The following is a 19,466-nucleotide window of genomic DNA, read 5'->3' as shown; positions in this document are numbered from 1 at the left end:
TGTCTGTGAATGGAGATAAGTAAATTACTTTACCTAAATAACCACCTGTTGACCTCTGGTCAAGGCTGTCAACAGTTCTGCGAGGCAAATAGTGTTTTTAAATTCCCGAGGAGTGAATATTCCCCAGTGTGTGCTAAATAATACATCTCTAAGAACATGTCATCGGCACATTCTGTTGTGCATGCACTTTTGCTTGAACCAAAGTTAAAATAGTAAGCAACGATGGGAAGGAAGGATAAAACTGGGTGGGCTTTATGACCTGCAACATTTACTGTAGGCAAATTAAAGTTCAGGTAAGTTAAGTATTTAAAGGGGACATGGCATGCTTTTTACATTTAAATCCTTTAGTTATGGTCTATATAAACTGGAACTGCAATGAATTCCTCATAATTGTTGCCCCGCAGGCCCTCTTTTACCCTTGTTCTGAGGTGCGTCTAAGAGCAAATTAGTTTTGATGCTGTCCACTCCACTCCATTCAGCCATTTTTGTAGTATGCTGGGGATGGTGTATTGAATTTTGTGGGTTAATACACTCAACAACCAAACAGTGTTACTTATCCACTTGTGCTTTTGCATCCTTCAGCTGGACTACAACATTGTGGCGAACAAAAATTAAAATGGCAGATTCACAACATTGGTTAGCCGGAGGTCCATGACCTTGTTAAGCAGATCCTCAGCAAATACTGTGAAGAAATTATTCAACAAGCGTAACAGAAAACAAGGAAAACTGAACGGCTTGAAAAAATTATCTAAACAGAATATAAACATATCTGCACAGCACGCAGAGAGACTAAATTTAACTTTTCTGCACTACTAGAGACTCCTAGTACACAACAAAATGTATTCAAGGGGTAAAAAGGTGGATTTTGCATATGTTTCCTTTAAACATAGCCTCCTCTTACAGCCGTGTTTGCAGTTGTTGCAGTGGATGATTTCTGATGCGGGTTGTTACCATAGTTGCCTTGCAGAGACAGAAGGTCCTGGGTTTGAATCCCAGCCAATGTCTTTGGATGTTCTCCCTGTGAGTACATGGGTTGTCTCTGGGTAGTCCAAATTACTCCTACAAAATGAAAACATGCATGTGAGGTAATGTGAACCATCAGTGTGTGCATGCATGGTTAGTCCTGTAAGTCCTGTATGTGTCTGTGTTGTTCCATGATGGACTTGCAACCTGTCATAAGGGGGTATTCCTCGCCCAATGACTGCTTAACATAGACGCCATACCCCCATCGCAACTCAGCAAGGATAAGTGAGTATAGACAAAGAATGGATGGATTCCTGATATCGTGACATTTCAAATAACCAGGACATTTATTGGCTTTTCAGTAAATAAAGTTTGACTGATTTTTGGCCTGAAAAATCTGGAATGTCAAATATAAAGTCTTCCAGGTCTCCCTAAACTAAAGGCTAAATGTTTGCAGCTAAGCAAACATAAACCTTGGCTTTGTTCTCAATTGACAAAGCTTCTTGTTTATAAGAAGTGGGTACTTAATTTCTAACCATTAATCATCCACCAACAGCCTTAATTCCTGCAAAAAGGATTTTCACAAGGTTTAAATGTGTGTTCATTAGATTGTTTTAAACAATTTTTCCAGAAGCACATTTGTGAGGTCAGACATCGATGTTGGATGGGAAGGCCTGACTCCCAGTCTCCACTCGAATTCGTCCCAAATGGGTCCTTTTGGGATGGAGTCGTGACTCTGATGCTTTGTTTTGAGTGATCTACAACGCCGACAGGGCGGGGAAGTCACGTTCGGCTCAGCTCTTCTACCACGTTGGGACAGCGGCAGGACTCGGTAAAAACCTCTTGTTGCGCTAAACATCCATCATGATACACTGAAATCGGGGACATTTCCAGGGACAGCTTTTGCCAGGGACAGGTAATACAAAATGGGGACTGTCCCTGGAAATGGGGGACGTCTGGTCACCCTACTGCAGAAGTCAGACCCAGGTCACTGAAGATCGGGCAGGCGTGGGAGGGCGACACAGAGAGCCGTGCATGGTGCAGGCGGAGATTTAAAAGTTAAGGAGCAGACCAGTGGCCTCTCTGGCATGATAAGTTAAGTGAGGCACTAAAACTCAAACACCTATTAACAGCAACTAATTTTTCTGTGAAGCATACAACCTGACTTTAATCAATTAAATTAAACAGATAGGTTAGTATAAACCAACCATTTGACATAAGCTAAATGTAATAAATGTTTTATACATAAAAATTACTAATAAAGGCTCACTCATAATGTTCATATATTGAACAGAAAAGATTTGCAATGATCCTTCATTGAACTGGCAAGGGAAAACAACACTAGATGGTTGCACACTATCCGCAAGACGTAAACATAACGTGTGCACTTCCAGCATTTTTATTGGACGATCCAAACTAGGGGCCATATGATTTGTGCCCCACGGCTGTCTATTGAACGAGTGTTTCATCTGCAATTTCAGATGTCCATTATTAAAACAAACATTGGTGAGCCAGCCTCAAAATCAAGACTCCTCAAGAGGATTTAGCCTACTGAGCTTGTCAGTTTTCTGGCAGACTTAACCATGGCAGACTATATATATATATATATATATATATATATATATATATATATATATATATATATATATATATATATATATATATATATATATATATTATCACAATAAACATTTGTGTCTATATATATATATATATATATATATATATATATATATATATATATATATATATATATATATATATAGACACAAATGTTTATTGTGATAATCCACAGCGACATCTGGTGGGGCCAGGCCCCACTGGCCCCACATGCAGAGATGACACAGGAGCAGACACAAAATAGCTCACGTTGTGCTCTCCCACTATTTGGAAAGACTGTGAACACCAGAGGCTTGCAGTGCAACAGGAGTGTGGTGAGGGGGTGTGAGCAGCGCATTCATAAAAGTGATTGGCATTGCTAAATGTGAGCCTGGGAACAATGTCTTTTTGCAAATGGCCGTAGGACCACTGGGAGGAGCCAGATGGGCTTTGTTTTTTTTCACAAATTATATACTGTGAGGACACAGTAAGAGTTTTAGTAAAAGATTATACAAAAGTTACCCACTGCAGCTTTAACTCATGGTGCACAACTGTCTCTAGCACCCCAGACACCAATAAACAGAGAGAAAAGGGAAAACAGGTAAAACTGAAGAATAGTGAATAAATAACAGTCCCATGAAAACCCGAGCCTAACAACACCAAGGTGTCTCTCAGGAGTGCCCTTTGGTTCGCTGCACTGTTGCTGTAACAATGTTTTAAAGAGAAATATTAGAGCTTACCATATTAGCTATACTGTTTTGTTGTATTAGCTGCAACTTTGCTGTCCACAAGCTTTTAATCTAAGGCTAGTAACTGAGATGGAAGTAGCAGCATTATACTTTTCTGTAATTGTCTGTGTGAACAGAAATAGGTAAAACTGCCACATACTTTTGCTGAAACGATACGAGGTCCATGCGCTTTTCTTTAATTTCTTTTTCCGTTTTACATAAAAGATGAAAGCAATTTGAACACTTGACATATTTCTTTGAATTACACATTAGAGTTCTGTTTATTACATGCATGATTTGATGGTACTTTTTTATTTATCACGTAATGACTTTAATTGCTGGATGTCAGGTCCCTTTAGGCCTTCAGTAAATGTGGCCCCCTAAACAATTTAATTGATTAGCCCTGCTCTAGAGCCACTGAAGCAGCAATCTTTAGACTACTGCATCTGGTATTTTGCATTGCACTTGGTAATGTGAGGCTTGGATTCAGCTGCTCGACCATGGAAACCAGCTCCATGTAGCTTTCTTTGCACCGTTCTGGAGCTATTCTGAAGGTGACATAAAGTTTGGAGGTTTGTGGCTATTCACTCTGCAGGGAACCAGTGACCTCTATCCACCCTGGGTCTCAGTATCTACTAATTGCACTTCTGTGAGTTGCTGTCATTCCCAATTGCCCATTCCCTTACAACTGTCAGCGCTGCTTCATTAAAAGACCACTACTCTGGAGTATTTAGCAGCAATGAACTTTAATTACGGAACATGTGGTGCAGATGCTAACCTGTCATGGTACAAGACTGTAATTGAAATGGTCGAAAAGTACCTTGTGCCCAGTAAGTAAGTTGGATGATGTGTGATGTTGTGGATCTGTTTTCATTTACTCGCTTCTGAATAGAGCAAGTTCCCAAAGCACATCTGGAGCGTCATACACCAACCACACACCTGGTGCGGGTTTCTTGATGGAAAATAAAGGGGTTTATTTTATATGCAGCGGATGTGTATGGCCTATTAGAGTGCATGGCATCATTAACACTTCTTTATGTTCATCAAAAACCTAAATCTCATAGCAATCCTGACTGAGCTGAACAGTCAAAAGCATGGGAGATCGCCCATGTGGGTGATTTAAAGAGAGGGTACAAATCATGATAGACAAAAGTCCTCAATCAATCAATCAATCAATCAATCAATCAATCAATCAATCAATCAATCAATCAATCAATGTTAACGTGGATGAATAAAACATTTGTAATTTTTTTTATTTATTAAGCAACACTTTTTGTACAATACAGTGTTATTTTTGTTATTAAATTAATTCAAATAAATGTTTTTCACCTCTAACTTCCCGGTAAACTCCTGACTGAAGATGTCATTTTTGCAGGCATTTCATGTTGTTCCTTTTTTCATCATGGTGCACTTCCTGTGGAATTGAAAAAGTAGAGACACTATCAATATACGATGAATTCATTTTTTAGTGATTGCAACAGTTGCTGATACTTTAGGCTGTTAATGATGAGTACGGTGGTGACGACAACGTGATGATAGAGATGCTGGTAACAAGCAGCACGTTTGCACGTCTGCAACCTGAGGCTCCCTCTGGTGTTTATAAGAAGCCAGTGACCCCCAGCCGTCAACATGTCTAAATACTCACGCATGTGACAGTTGTTAGCACCAGCAGGGACTGACAGCACACCAACCTAATGTGGTTGTGGAGAAAAATGCTCCTACAGATTAAACAATTAGCAATAACATAGGTAGCATGCAAAGTCTGTTGTGTGACAAAAGTCTATTTGCGAACTTCCCAAGAAACTAAATATAGTTTTAGCGATATGTTCATGATTAATGTCATCTAGTTCACAAAGCAATCAGCTTTTAAAATTAGAGTTCTCACCGCCTCATATCCTGTTCCCCGGGCTCTTAAACGAGACAAGCAAGTAACTAGAGACTACATTTTAAAACACAGATATAATCTTAACAGAATCTAGCCAAAAACAAACACCCTTGGACATTCATCAACATGACATAGGTCCCACTCGATAATCTTCAAAACCAGATTTCAGGCACAGAATTTCAAAAGCATGCATTAAAAGACATGATTTACAAGGTTTCAAAAAATGAAAAAGATAAAAAACACAAATATGTTCAAAAGGTACTGAGGACTGTGACTTTCAGAGCCTGTGAGTCTTTGCAGTTGTATAAAGGATAAAAACCACACACGTGGATACTAAAAAGATTTTGAAACCCATCATTTGACCTTCTTTAACTAAAATACAAATAGTTTCAACATGCAGCTTTAGGAGAATATCAAAATTCACACACATCTCCACCTCTTCTACTCTTAACTTCGCATCTCAAGCTTCCAGTACTACAAAAATTAAAATAACAAATACAGATTACAAACATTAATCCATAACAAACCTGTAAAAAAAATACACTAAAAAGTACTTACAAGGCTGGACAGTGAGGATGCCTTTTGAATAAAGGCTGTTGTAAAGTGCTGTTTGGAGCGACTCAATAGACTGGAATGTTACTCAGCACTCACCTTGGCTCATTATCCTGAACCCAGCTGTTGCTCTTTGACAAATACAGAAGCTGACACTCTTACATCAAAGACTAAAAAAACACAATATGTCTCCTGAGCGTGTGGCATTTTCCTCAGGCATCAACTATACCTAAGGGCTAAATTTGAAATCTGTCCTTATAAGACAGAAGACTTCGATGCAGGCATCGTGTCACCCATCTTCACTGAACACAGAGGTCTATTATATCTTCTAAGTAACCTCTTTAGAATTTATTTGCCTTTTAACAACGTAAGTTGATCCTCTTTCCAGGGGAAACAGTGGCTACAAGCTCCTCATCCCACACTTGTAAACAGTGCCAACTATGCCTGAATTTCCTGGAAAGAAAAAAAAAAGTTTGACACTTGCCCTCCATAAGATTCAAAAACAGCCAGAGAGATTGATGCTTTCAAAATCGAGCTTTAATACACACAAAAAGCTGTCATTTTGGTGTCATTATTAAGAATCCCAAGGAGGAAGAGCTGGAAGCCATCCCTCAGCTGCTCCACATTTAGCGATTGTCTCAGCCTCCCTTGTGCATCCCTTAAGAAGAAGAATAAGAGCAGCTGTTGGCACTGTTGTGTCAAGTAATCCCTTTGGCAATCCCTGCTTTTCTTCAAAGCCCAGTGGCACTCATTTTATTTTCTAATCATTTCTGACCTGTATGGACTCTGAAACTGGATATTGGTGACTCTTCAAAGCCCCACAGAAGCATAGCGGAGGGCCGCTTTTGTGCCAGAGGGCATTAAAATATATACTTAAGTCACACCTTTGGAATTGCTGCAACTTCTGATTCAACTTCACATGAATTCAACCAACATCGGAGTGTTGTTTTATTTTTGCAACGAAAGAGCTAACTTATACAAATGCATGACAGATAAACTAAATGAGTGCACTGGTTTGAAAATGTTGGTTTTATCATCAAATTTTTTGAAAACAGTCTACAAAGAACAAAGTAGCCTAAATCAGACATCTGAGGATTTCTAAAGGTATCCCATAACTACATGCAAAAGGCATTCCTTATTTATTTAGGAGTTTGGGAGTTTCTGTTTATAGTCTGGGATGAATGGCATACAGCAGTCATAAACCCTGCTGGCACAATGGAGAGAGGCACTTCTTCAAAAGCGAAATGACAAGCGACATGACCAAATACAGCCGCAAGCATGTGATGGGCTCCCATCCGACTGTATATAAAGGAACAGCAAACAGCACCCTTGAGAGGCACCCTGCGAAGGTAAGTCACTAAAGATACTATTACACTATTCAATACTAAATCCATCCATGGACAAATTTATCCAAGTGATTTGGTCAGTTAAAAGCTGTCCGATCATTTGTTTCCTCCTTTTATTTTAGAATTAAGTATTCAATACTCAGTTATTAGAACAGGTAACCTTGAGTTTGCCATCTTGTATCTAGATCTCTGCTCTGACATCTGCTGCAATACCATCTGCTCAACTGGTGTACTTACAAGGTAAATGAGGCTATTTAGCAGTTCTGCCAAAAAAAGAGAGAGAAAGATATTATGCATAAGGGATTATTTATTTTGAGCAGAAGTGTGAGATTTTGTTGTCCACATTTACTTTTTTGAGAGTGGATAGATTTTTATTCAATGTGTTTTCCCTGACCATGCTGTGGGGTTACCTATTTTTTACAGCGGAACCATGAGTGGGGACGCAGAAATGGAGTGTTTTGGCCCGGCGGCCATATACCTCCGCAAGCCAGAAAAAGAACGTCTGGAAGCCCAGAACATTCCCTTTGATGCCAAAACGGCATACTTTGTGAGTGAGCCCGCTGAGATGTACCTGAAGGGGAAACTGGTCAAGAGAGAAGGTGGCAAAGCCACAGTGGAGACTCTTACTGGGAAGGTGAGGAAGCAACACCGGAGGTAACACTCCAGTTCCCCAGTCTGTAATCACAGAAATATTTTTTTTACTTGAGTTTAAAAAAAAAAAATAACTTTACCTGATTGTGGTGAAAGTGTTTTAGTTTCATGGTTTAGATTTCAAGCAGATTTTTTATCTTTGCACAATAGAAGCCAGGTCATTTGCTTTCTGATTGTCCAACATTAGCATAATTCACTGTCAATAAAGCTCTTTGCTACATCCTGGCTAGACTCAAGACTTTAATGAAGTTGGCAGAGACAGGATTAGCTGTGTACTTAAACACAATCATTGGACTAAAAGTTACCATAAAGAATCAGAAATTATACTTGTCAAAATATTGATCCAAGGGAAAATCTGATAAAAATTCTTCATGAATGTGATAATTGGTTATTAGGTTACCTGTTTCCTCACCAAACGAGTTAATAAAAAGGTAGAATGAGATTTGTTGGGGGAGGGAAAGAACTGATCATTAAATAAAGATATAATATTTTTCTATTTTTACTGATAGAAAGTTGCAAAGAAAGTTGCAATCATGGGAAAGGGACACACACACACAGCAGCATTGTCACATTTTGCAACAGTTACACTTTTAGATTTTGATGTTATTGACCGATGCATACATAAGCTCTACATAAAGGATTTTGGAATATCTTCAACACTCTGGCTCATTTAGTAAAAATACAAGCCAGAAATGCGGTGTGACTCTGTACACCTAACCATTCTGTGTCTATTTGTGTCTTTTACTTCAGACTATCACCGTGAAGGAAGATGAAATCCACCCCATGAACCCTCCAAAGTTTGATAAAATTGAGGACATGGCCATGATGACCCACCTCAACGAGCCCGCTGTGCTGTATAACCTCAAAGAGCGCTATGCAGCCTGGATGATCTACGTAAGTTTGTCTTAATTTGAAAATCTGTAGCTGAAACCTACAATGACTGCAGGAAAACGTGGCTCTTAAATTATCTTCTGTGATCCTGCAGACCTACTCCGGGTTGTTCTGCGTCACTGTGAACCCCTACAAGTGGCTGCCAGTGTACGATGCAGCGGTTGTTGCAGCATACAGGGGGAAGAAGAGGATTGAGGCTCCACCCCACATCTTCTCCATCTCTGATAACGCCTATCAGTTCATGCTCCAAGGTGTCAAGCCTTCTATAATCCATACATAAACACAGTAGTCTCACCTCAAACATCCACCTCTAACCTTTGTGCATCATTTTCCATCTTACAGACAGAGAGAACCAGTCGATCCTGATTACGTAAGTGTCAAATATTTTAGCAAATTAGGTTTTCCCGACATCAGCTGCGTCAGTATTTTTCTAAATATTGTACCTCTGCAAACCAGCGGAGAATCCGGTGCAGGAAAAACTGTGAACACCAAACGTGTCATCCAGTACTTTGCGACAATCGCAGTGGCCTCTGGAAAGAAAGCTGAGCACACTCCTGGAAAAATGCAGGTTAGTGATTTTACACAGCAGCAAAAACGATGAGAACAAGTAAAACAAGAACATTTCAGCTGATGAGATGAATGCTGCCTCCAGGGATCGCTGGAAGATCAGATCATTGCAGCTAACCCGCTGTTGGAGGCTTACGGGAATGCCAAGACCGTGAGGAATGACAATTCTTCCCGTTTTGTAAGTTTAACTAGAAACTGTCTCCTGTTTGTTCAGTGAAAACCGTCCATATCAGCAGAGCTTTAAATTAGACGTTTTCCTCTTTCCACACAGGGAAAATTCATCAGAATTCACTTTGGGTCAACTGGAAAGCTGGCTTCTGCTGATATTGAAACATGTAAGACTTTCTGTTTGAATCGTCTTACGTAATACTTTAGTCATATTTTAGAAAAAAGGATTTCTCTTTATTGATAACAACCTGAATTCACGCAGATCTGCTGGAGAAGTCTCGAGTGACGTTCCAGCTGTCTGCTGAGAGGAGCTACCACATCTTCTACCAGCTCACAACAGGCCACAAACCTGAGCTGATAGGTTAGAAACAAATTCATATTCGTGTTATTCTACAGCTGATCAATATCACCACCTTGGCTCACACTGTTCATACATGAGAGGGATATTATTTTTAGATATATGAAGACATATTTTGTGTTTGCAACAGAGGCTCTCCTGATTACCACTAATCCCTACGACTATCCCATGGTCAGTCAGGGGGAAATCAGTGTGAAGAGTATCAACGACATTGAAGAATTCATTGCCACTGATGTAAGAAATGTTTGAATATATTTCACTATGACCAATTACCGGTAGGCGCTGTAGAGAAAGCATGTCACATTGTTTTCTAAACTATAAGTGGTCTGGAACTGTTTTGTCTAACTTGATCTCCAAAGGTAAGCAACAACAACACAAAATGAGATAAAGTATTATGACAGAAAGGCTGGTTTAGAAAACAATGGCTAAAATTTAGACACTTTCACCACCTCTCTTTCTGTATTGAAAGATTGACAACATGTTCTTAATATTTAATCAACCACTTTTTTAGCCAATATATTCTTTATTATTGCTGTCAGTATAACAAGGCTTCTCTATAATTATTCACAGACTGCCATCGACATCCTGGGTTTCACTCCGGAGGAAAAGATGAGCATGTACAAGCTGACCGGAGCGGTGATGCATCACGGAAACATGAAGTTCAAGCAGAAGCAGCGAGAGGAGCAGGCCGAGCCTGATGGCACTGAGGGTATAAAGTGAACCGTGTAGTTTGAATAAGTCCTGCAGTTTTTGGGTGTGAAGAGGGGCTAAGAAAAACTTTGATTTTCTTTTAGTGGCCGATAAAATCGCCTACCTCATGGGTCTGAACTCGTCTGATTTGCTCAAAGCCTTGTGTTACCCAAGAGTCAAGGTCGGGAATGAGTTTGTGACCAAAGGTCAAACTGTTCCTCAGGTAAGGAATTCAACAGAAATACAAACAAATGACTGTCATAGTTTCTTTTGTTCTTGGTATGTTGCTTTTAGGCCACAATCTGTGTTAATATAATGCACTTTATGTCTAAAATCAGGTCAACAATGCAGTGAGTGCTCTCTGCAAGTCTGTCTATGAGAAGATGTTCTTGTGGATGGTAGTCAGAATCAACGAGATGTTGGACACCAAGCAGCCCAGGAGCTTCTTCATCGGTGTCTTGGACATTGCTGGTTTTGAGATCTTTGATGTGAGTAATGTATGGATTAACTTTAGATTTGATGAACCAGCAAACAGTGGAACATCTAACAGAGTCTGTCCTCCAACAGTTCAACAGCTTGGAACAGCTGTGCATCAACTTCACCAATGAGAAACTGCAACAGTTCTTCAACCATCACATGTTCGTCCTGGAGCAAGAAGAGTACAAGAAGGAGGGAATCGAGTGGGAGTTCATTGACTTCGGCATGGACTTGGCTGCGTGCATTGAGCTCATTGAGAAGGTCAGCCACGTGCTCAGACAGATCCTGACTAACACAGAATTACATTTTCTTGTTTTTAATTTATTTATTCTATCCTGACAGCCACTGGGCATCTTCTCCATCCTTGAAGAGGAGTGTATCGTTCCAAAGGCAACGGACATGACCTTCAAGAGCAAACTGTACGACCAACATCTGGGGAAAAGCGCCCCCTTCCAGAAACCCAAACCTGTCAAAGGCAAACCTGAGGCTCATTTCTCTCTGATGCACTACGCCGGCACTGTGGACTACAATGTCCTTGGCTGGCTGGAAAAGAACAAGGACCCCCTGAACGACACTGTGGTCCAGCTTTACCAGAAGTCTGCATCCAAACTGTTGGCTTACCTCTATGCATCTCATGCCTCAGTAGAGGGTATGAAGTAGATTCCTAAAGATTTTTTGAGTTAGTTGTTTTGAAACAATAACATAATATTTTCATGAAGTGTGAGTAATTTTCAAATCAAACTATATGAAGTTTGTTCAAGATTTAAATAATTTGTATTTGACACAGGTGAGGGTGGTGGAAAGAAAGCTGGTAAGAAGAAGGGTGGGTCGTTCCAGACTGTGTCAGCTTTGTTCAGGGTGAGTAAGACTTGCTATTAAATGTTACTACCAGTTACTGCAAAAATGTAAAGCAAAAAAAAACAAAAAACTAAACGATTCTTTTATTGACATTTAATGTGCAATTTTGAATTCCCCAATACTATAGGAGAATTTGGGAAAGCTGATGACCAACTTGAGGAGCACTCATCCTCATTTTGTACGCTGCCTGATTCCAAACGAATCCAAAACTCCTGGTGAGTTGAATTCACGTGTTAAATTTCACATAAGTCAACCATGTGTAACAAGGCAGCAGACTAAATTTACATGGGATTTCAGGTCTGATGGAGAACTTCCTGGTCATCCACCAGCTGAGGTGTAACGGTGTACTGGAGGGTATCAGGATCTGCAGGAAAGGTTTCCCCAGCAGGATCCTCTATGGTGACTTCAAGCAGAGGTAAATACTGAATTTACCCCTCAGTTGCACAATTTAGAGATAAAAAAAACTCAACAATAGTTCACCTTTCATCAGATACAAAGTATTGAATGCCAGTGTCATTCCTGAGGGACAGTTCATCGACAACAAGAAGGCCTCTGAGAAACTCTTGGGCTCTATTGATGTTGATCATACTCAGTACAAGTTTGGGCACACAAAGGTAAAGTAACATTCAGTTTAATTTATGCTTTTACAGCCAATAAATGACATAAAAAAATGGTTTTCAACATGGATGCTCAACTGAATGCATTTAGCAACATTGCAGCAGCTGATAGGAACATCTGTCAAGACCAACTGGTCAAACATTTAATGTAAGGGGTTTCAATATTGAGAGCATTATAAGCATTGTATGCAAGATTTATTTATTTTACTTTAATTTAAGTAGTAGATTTTCATCATTTTGAGCTTCTTTCTGACAAAGAATAGTGCAGTCAGGAATTAACAAATGCATGGCAAAAGTTTCCTACATCATTTTGGGAAAGCATATTTCTAATTTTGACAAAATTGTGAAGGTAAAGCAAGAATGTCCAAGCAATCCGTTTAATATGGGAACCAAAGTACAAGTTACAGTTACACAAAGGTTACCTATATTAGTAATGAAGCCAGCATTAATGCCTTCCAGAGTAAGTGATTCACTAAAATGTGTTTTTCAAATGTTCTGGTCCAGAGGTAACCCAGGCCTCCTGAATAATATAAATGGTTATATTTACCGTAATAACAAAAATATGTATGATAGTATCTGATACTTTAATCAAGGGGGACCATATTTTTTCAGAAAAACAATGTTTCAAGTACCAAACCCTGTGGTACTCCATAACGGTAATTGGTGCAAAGAGGGAGATTTTCAACATTTCTGGGACTGATACATGTTCACGACGTCTTTTTAGGTGTTCTTTAAGGCTGGTCTGCTTGGTCTCCTGGAAGAGATGCGAGATGAAAAACTTGCTATCCTGGTCACAATGACTCAGGCTCTATGCAGAGGCTTCCTCATGAGACGGGAGTTTGTGAAAATGATGGAACGCAGGTGATTTATGCACTTTGGCTTAACACATAACAGGCAAGCATCCAATATTTGAAACACCTAAATAAATCAATATCTAACTTTTCCAGGGAAGCCATTTACTCCATCCAGTACAACATCCGTGCATTCATGAATGTCAAAACCTGGCCATGGATGAAGTTGTACTTCAAGATCAAGCCTCTGCTGAAGAGCGCAGAGACGGAGAAGGAGATGGCCCAAATGAAAGAGGACTTTGCCAAGACCAAAGAGGAGCTGGCGAAGGCTCTGGCTAAAAAGAAAGAACTGGAGGAGAAGATGGTTTCTCTCCTTCAGGAGAAGAACGACCTGCAGCTGCAGATTCAGTCGGTGTGTTTAGGAGTAGAGAGATTTAGTTTTATAGGATACTTGTGTTGCTGAAGCTGACCAAGCTCTTTTATTTCTCCTGCTAATCAAGGAGGGGGAAAGTCTGGCTGATTCAGAGGAAAGGTGCGAGCAGCTCATCAAAGCAAAAATCCAGCTTGAGGCCAAACTCAAAGAAACGGCTGAAAGACTGGAGGACGAGGAGGAGATCAACGCCGAGCTGACAGCGAAGAAGCGGAAACTGGAGGACGAGTGCTCCGAGTTGAAGAAGGACATCGATGACTTGGAGCTGACTCTGGCCAAAGTGGAAAAGGAGAAACATGCCACTGAAAACAAGGTTTGAGCGTAAAAAATCACATTCTAGTTTTAAATACAATAGGTGCAAAAATAGTAAAACAATTTACTTGTCAATGCAGGTTAAAAACCTGGTTGAGGAAATGGCCTCTCAGGATGAGACCATTGCTAAACTGACAAAGGAGAAAAAAGCCCTCCAAGAGGCCCATCAGCAGACCCTTGACGATCTGCAGGCAGAGGAAGACAAAGTCAACACTCTGACCAAAGCCAAGACAAAGCTGGAGCAGCAAGTGGACGATGTAAGAATACATAACAGAAGCTCACAGCAATATATGAGAAAATTAAAAACAAAACAAATACTTTACTTTGTTTTAAACAGCTTGAAGGTTCCTTGGAGCAGGAAAAGAAGCTCCGTATGGATCTTGAGCGTGCAAAAAGAAAGCTTGAAGGAGATCTGAAGTTGGCCCAAGAAACCATAATGGATCTGGAGAATGACAAGCAGCAGTCTGACGAGAAGATAAAGAAGTCAGTAAAACTGGAAATATCTGTTTTTGTCATCAAAAAAAAACATGTAATGCCAACAAGTCAAAGCATCAAAAACATCCTGAAGTTGCAAAAACTGATGCTACATGAGGTTTTGCAAAAGTTCAAAGCTCTTTTTTAGAGAAACACATTGCTTAACACAAAATAATGCCTATTCTTTAGACATTTTAAAAATCTGACAATTGTATGTAAATATATTATTTTTCGTTTTACAGGAAGGACTTTGAAACAAGCCAGCTTCTTAGCAAAATTGAGGATGAGCAAGTTCTTGGTGCCCAACTTCAGAAGAAGATAAAAGAACTTCAGGTTGCTTTAAAATGTTTTGCTTTCTTTTTTTTTACTAAACTGTGTTGACTGGATTACTTCCGAGATCACAATCAGACAGAAATATTGCTTTCTTGGTCATTTCACTAGGCTCGCATTGAGGAGCTGGAAGAAGAGATTGAGGCTGAGAGAGCTGCTCGGGCCAAGGTAGAGAAGCAGAGAAGCGACCTCTCCAGAGAACTTGAGGAGATCAGCGAGAGGCTCGAGGAAGCCGGAGGAGCCACTGCTGTTCAGATCGAGATGAACAAGAAGCGCGAGGCTGAGTTTCAGAAGCTGCGTCGCGACCTGGAAGAGGCCACCCTGCAGCACGAGGCCACGGCTGCAGCTCTCCGTAAGAAGCAGGCCGACAGCGTGGCGGAGCTGGGAGAGCAGATCGATAACCTCCAGAGGGTCAAGCAGAAGCTGGAGAAAGAGAAAAGCGAATACAAGATGGAGATCGATGATCTCTCCAGCAACATGGAGTCTATTGCAAAAGCAAAGGTGCAATAAAGTGAAACTAGTGAAACCCCTGCCACTCTGCTTGTACATTATGGAGGGTACGCTATGAATTAACACACCTTTTGTCTAATTAAGGGCAATCTTGAGAAAATGTGTCGCAGTCTTGAGGATCAACTGAGTGAGATGAAAACAAAGAACGATGAAAATGTGCGACAACTGAATGACATTGGAGTACAGAGGGCCAGACTGCAAACAGAGAATGGTACAACCTTTCATCAATATAATGCTTCGTACAATTTCCCCACAACATCTATTTTTTATTGATGTCATTCTATTTTCTTTAATTAGGTGAAATCAGTCGCCAGTTGGAGGAGAAAGAAGCTTTGATCTCTCAGCTGTCGAGGAGCAAACAGGCTTTCACGCAGCAGATTGAAGAACTTAAAAGGCATATTGAAGAAGAAGTGAAAGTACGCAGCAGCAAACTGCAATGTTTCACCCGTTTTAAGGACAAATCCTAATGCCTCTTCACTCTTTCTTAGGCCAAGAACGCTCTGGCTCACGCCGTTCAGTCGGCTCGTCACGACTGTGATCTGCTCAGAGAGCAGTATGAGGAGGAGCAGGAGGCCAAGGGTGAGCTGCAGCGCGCCATGTCCAAGGCTAACAGCGAGGTGGCTCAGTGGAGAACCAAGTATGAGACCGACGCCATTCAGCGCACTGAGGAGCTGGAAGAGGCCAAGTGAGTCTAACTTTTGTAATTGATTTGTAATTGAGAACATTTCCAGGTTTCACATCAAATGTCTTTTGCAGGAAAAAGCTTGCCCAGCGCCTTCAGGACGCGGAAGAGTCCATCGAGGCCGTGAACGCCAAATGCGCCTCTCTGGAAAAGACCAAACAGAGGCTGCAGGCTGAAGTGGAGGACCTGATGATCGACGTGGAGAGAGCCAACGCTCTGGCTGCCAACCTGGACAAGAAGCAGAGGAACTTTGACAAGGTTTTTTTTTAACAGCAATTTCAGTCTTGTTCTTACGGAAGACCACAGAATCATGAATTAGCATCAACATGTTGGGGTTGTCTGCGTTTCCAGGTCCTTGCAGAGTGGAAGCAGAAGTATGAGGAGAGCCAGGCGGAGCTGGAAGGAGCTCAAAAAGAAGCGCGCTCCCTCAGCACTGAAATGTTCAAGCTTAAAAATTCATATGAGGAAGCTCTGGACCATCTGGAGACCCTGAAGAGGGAGAGCAAGAACCTGCAACGTATGAACAATTTTACATGTTCAGTCAAGTAACGAAAGCAGTGACTGATAGGTTTATTTTAATCTCCTAACCTATAAAGAGAAAGACCAGACAGACAGTGTAAGTTTACAGGCTTTTGCAAAAGGGGAGAGAGAGAAATGTTAGAAATCTAACAGAACACCAAGGTTTCTCTACTCAACTCCATCGGTACGTCTCCTTGCAGGCCTTTTTATTTCATGCAAGCAGGATGCAGTTACATTGTCCCAAGACATTGCATTATTAGAAGACATTGCATTTGAGATAAGAGACAGTCAACTCCTTCTCTGGGCTTCCTTTCCGCTGTCTTCCAATCGTAATCAATCAACCTTTTCTGGCTAGCACTTGATACTCCTTTGTGGATGAAGCAATCATGAGCCACCTCCTCTCCCCAAGGGTCAAATGTGCAAATTTTATCTCCACACAAACACAAGCAGAAAGCAACAAGACTATAAGTATATAAAATGGTAAAGGATTAATGAATCCAACAGTGACTGTGTTTGGACTTTGCACAATGGAAACGATTTAGGAGCTGAATTGTGTCTGAAGAATTATGGCAAAACATACACCGATCAAACCATTTAGTTTAAAGTGACCTTTATCGCTCTTTTCACACTGCATGCTTTTAAAGCTGTGGTATTCTGTAGACCACTGTTTAAGAAGGCGCAATGCAGCCAGTATGGACAAAATAGTTTCAATTTCTTTCAATTGGTCCACAAAGTCCAACCTCTCTTATCTTCTTGTTGCAGAGGAAATCTCTGACCTGACCGAGCAACTCAGTGAAACTGGAAAAACCATTCACGAACTGGAAAAATCAAAGAAGGTTGTGGAGACGGAGAAGTCTGAACTTCAAACATCTCTTGAAGAGGCAGAGGTATCAGTTCGACCAAACTACCTTCAAACAGACGCTGTTCATTGCAGTTAATATTTACTAACAGGCTAAATCCCTTTCCAAGGCCACCCTGGAGCACGAGGAGTCCAAGATCCTCCGTGTCCAGCTGGAGCTCACCCAGGTCAAGAGTGAAATCGACAGGAAGCTTGCGGAAAAGGATGAGGAGATCGAGCAGATCAAGAGGAACAGCCAGAGGGTGATCGAGTCCATGCAGAGTACGCTGGACGCTGAGATCAGGAGCAGGAACGATGCCCTGAGAGTCAAGAAGAAGATGGAGGGAGACCTCAATGAGATGGAGATCCAGCTGAGCCACGCCAACCGGCAGGCGGCTGAAGCCCAGAAACAGCTGAGGAACGTGCAGGGACAGCTCAAGGTGCTGCAGTTAGCTGAATAGTTCTCCCAAAGCATGAATCAATTAGATTTAACTGTTCATATGACGTTTTCTATTCTTCTTAAGGATGCACAACTGCACCTTGACGAGGCCCTCAGAGGCCAGGAGGACATGAAAGAGCAGGTTGCGATGGTGGAGCGCAGGAACAACCTGATGGCCGCTGAGATCGAGGAGCTTAGAGCTGCTCTGGAGCAGACGGAGAGAAGCCGTAAAGTGGCCGAGCAGGAGCTGGTGGACGCCAGCGAGCGCGTTGCCCTGCTGCACTCTCAGGTATTTAGTAACTGAATCGGCACATACAAAATACCAAACGCACAATTACTGCACATAATTCTGACTGTTGGTTGTTTAGAATACCAGCCTCATCAACACCAAGAAGAAGCTGGAGGCTGACTTCATCCAGATCCAAGGTGAGGTGGAGGATTCCGTTCAGGAGGCAAGAAACGCTGAAGAAAAGGCCAAGAAGGCCATCACTGATGTGAGTCATGCCGATTCTTGCCTGTGTAAAAGCCAGCTTCCCAGAAATATAGACCATGAACGTTTAGACGAAACAAATTCCTGAACATCTGCAGGCTGCCATGATGGCGGAGGAGCTGAAGAAGGAGCAGGACACCAGCGCTCATTTGGAGAGGATGAAGAAGAACCTGGAGGTCACGGTGAAGGACCTGCAGCACCGTCTGGATGAAGCGGAGAATCTGGCCATGAAGGGAGGCAAGAAGCAGCTCCAGAAACTGGAAGCCAGGGTATGTGAAACGGGAAGCATCAGCTTTATCCTTCTGGTTCTGTTTTTGTAATTGTTTTATTTTATTTTTTTGTTCATGAAGGTTCGTGAATTGGAGAGTGAGGTTGATGCTGAGCAGAGGCGCAGTGCTGATGCTATCAAGGGAGTGCGAAAGTATGAAAGAAGAGTGAAGGAGCTCAGCTACCAGGTTAGTGTTTGTAGACATGACAAAAAATATATTGATAAAAGATATTTGAGAAAACTTTAAATTTGCTCTATAATGTTTTTTTAAATGTTGATTTAAAACAGACAGAGGAGGACAAGAAGAACATTGCTAGACTGCAGGATCTGGTGGACAAACTGCAGCTGAAAGTGAAATCCTACAAGCGACAGGCTGAGGAGGCTGTAAGGGAACCAGGTTCTTTATGCACATGTTTTAAAATCTAAATCCGCACAGAGAAGCCGACTTTGTGCCGCCTTGTTGCACAGGAGGAGCAGGCCAACTCTCATCTGACCAGATACAGGAAGGTGCAGCATGAGATGGAGGAAGCTCAGGAGCGCGCCGACATCGCCGAATCCCAGGTCAACAAGCTGAGGGCCAAGAGCCGGGAAATTGTCAAGGTATAAAAACAGATCTCTAGCATGACACTCATGTATCTTTTTTTGACTTTCAAATTTCTGACTCTGTACTGAACAGTGTTCTCCTGTCATTTCAGACCAAAGAATCAGAGGAATGAAGAAAACTTACCTCCAGTATGTGGTAACAAGGAATCATACAATATGAGTAACTTGTTACTTGTTTTTCTTAGCATGTCAAGCATGCAGTGGTAATGTCACATCAATAAAATTACCATAGTTCGATGAGTCTGTTTTCTGTCTTTTTTTATGCCTCATTGAAACATTAAAGAATGTCACAGTCTCATTGAAGTGAAGCTACTTTAGAATTCAAAACATGTAACCAAGCACATCAAAATGCACTGTTGATTTATCAGCTTTTACTATCTGTGCACAGGTAATGTAGAATAATCACCATACAATAACAATAATTATGAGA

The 19,466-nt window shown here is 41.2% G+C and overlaps 1 protein-coding gene across 1 annotated transcript; it reads left to right on the top strand.

Annotated features, from left to right (window-relative positions):
* The first annotated feature begins 7,202 nt into the window (after nt 1–7,202).
* On the top strand, nt 7,203–19,276 carry LOC105933260 (myosin heavy chain, fast skeletal muscle). Its single transcript, XM_036124679.1, has 40 exons — nt 7,203–7,313; nt 7,497–7,707; nt 8,475–8,618; nt 8,710–8,866; nt 8,958–8,985; nt 9,072–9,183; nt 9,268–9,360; nt 9,454–9,517; nt 9,613–9,711; nt 9,839–9,942; nt 10,279–10,417; nt 10,503–10,621; nt 10,737–10,886; nt 10,966–11,136; nt 11,218–11,524; nt 11,663–11,733; nt 11,861–11,948; nt 12,031–12,148; nt 12,224–12,347; nt 13,075–13,211; nt 13,298–13,553; nt 13,642–13,884; nt 13,964–14,140; nt 14,221–14,366; nt 14,600–14,690; nt 14,799–15,188; nt 15,282–15,408; nt 15,495–15,613; nt 15,686–15,882; nt 15,954–16,137; nt 16,231–16,396; nt 17,161–17,285; nt 17,368–17,676; nt 17,761–17,964; nt 18,044–18,169; nt 18,264–18,434; nt 18,516–18,620; nt 18,722–18,817; nt 18,902–19,033; nt 19,129–19,276. The coding sequence occupies exons 2-40, from the start codon at nt 7,504–7,506 to the stop codon at nt 19,147–19,149; spliced, it is 5,814 nt and encodes a 1,937-aa protein (XP_035980572.1). The 5' UTR covers nt 7,203–7,313; nt 7,497–7,503; the 3' UTR covers nt 19,150–19,276.
* The last annotated feature ends 190 nt before the right edge of the window (nt 19,277–19,466 follow it).

This window comes from Fundulus heteroclitus, chromosome 20 (assembly GCF_011125445.2).
Source record: "Fundulus heteroclitus isolate FHET01 chromosome 20, MU-UCD_Fhet_4.1, whole genome shotgun sequence".
Lineage (NCBI taxonomy): Eukaryota > Metazoa > Chordata > Actinopteri > Cyprinodontiformes > Fundulidae > Fundulus > Fundulus heteroclitus.
The sequence above is the reverse complement of the archived record's forward strand: the minus strand, read 5'-3'. Positions and strand labels throughout refer to the sequence as shown.

Bases quoted from the DNA above. Each gene is read 5' to 3' on its own strand.
- LOC105933260 (XM_036124679.1), top strand. From the start codon at position 7,504: ATGAGTGGGGACGCAGAAATGGAGTGTTTTGGCCCGGCGGCCATATAC. The intron at 13,885-13,963 runs GTTTGAGCGTAA...TTGTCAATGCAG, and splicing joins AACATGCCACTGAAAACAAG to GTTAAAAACCTGGTTGAGGA. The intron at 18,435-18,515 runs GTATGTGAAACG...TTGTTCATGAAG, and splicing joins TCCAGAAACTGGAAGCCAGG to GTTCGTGAATTGGAGAGTGA.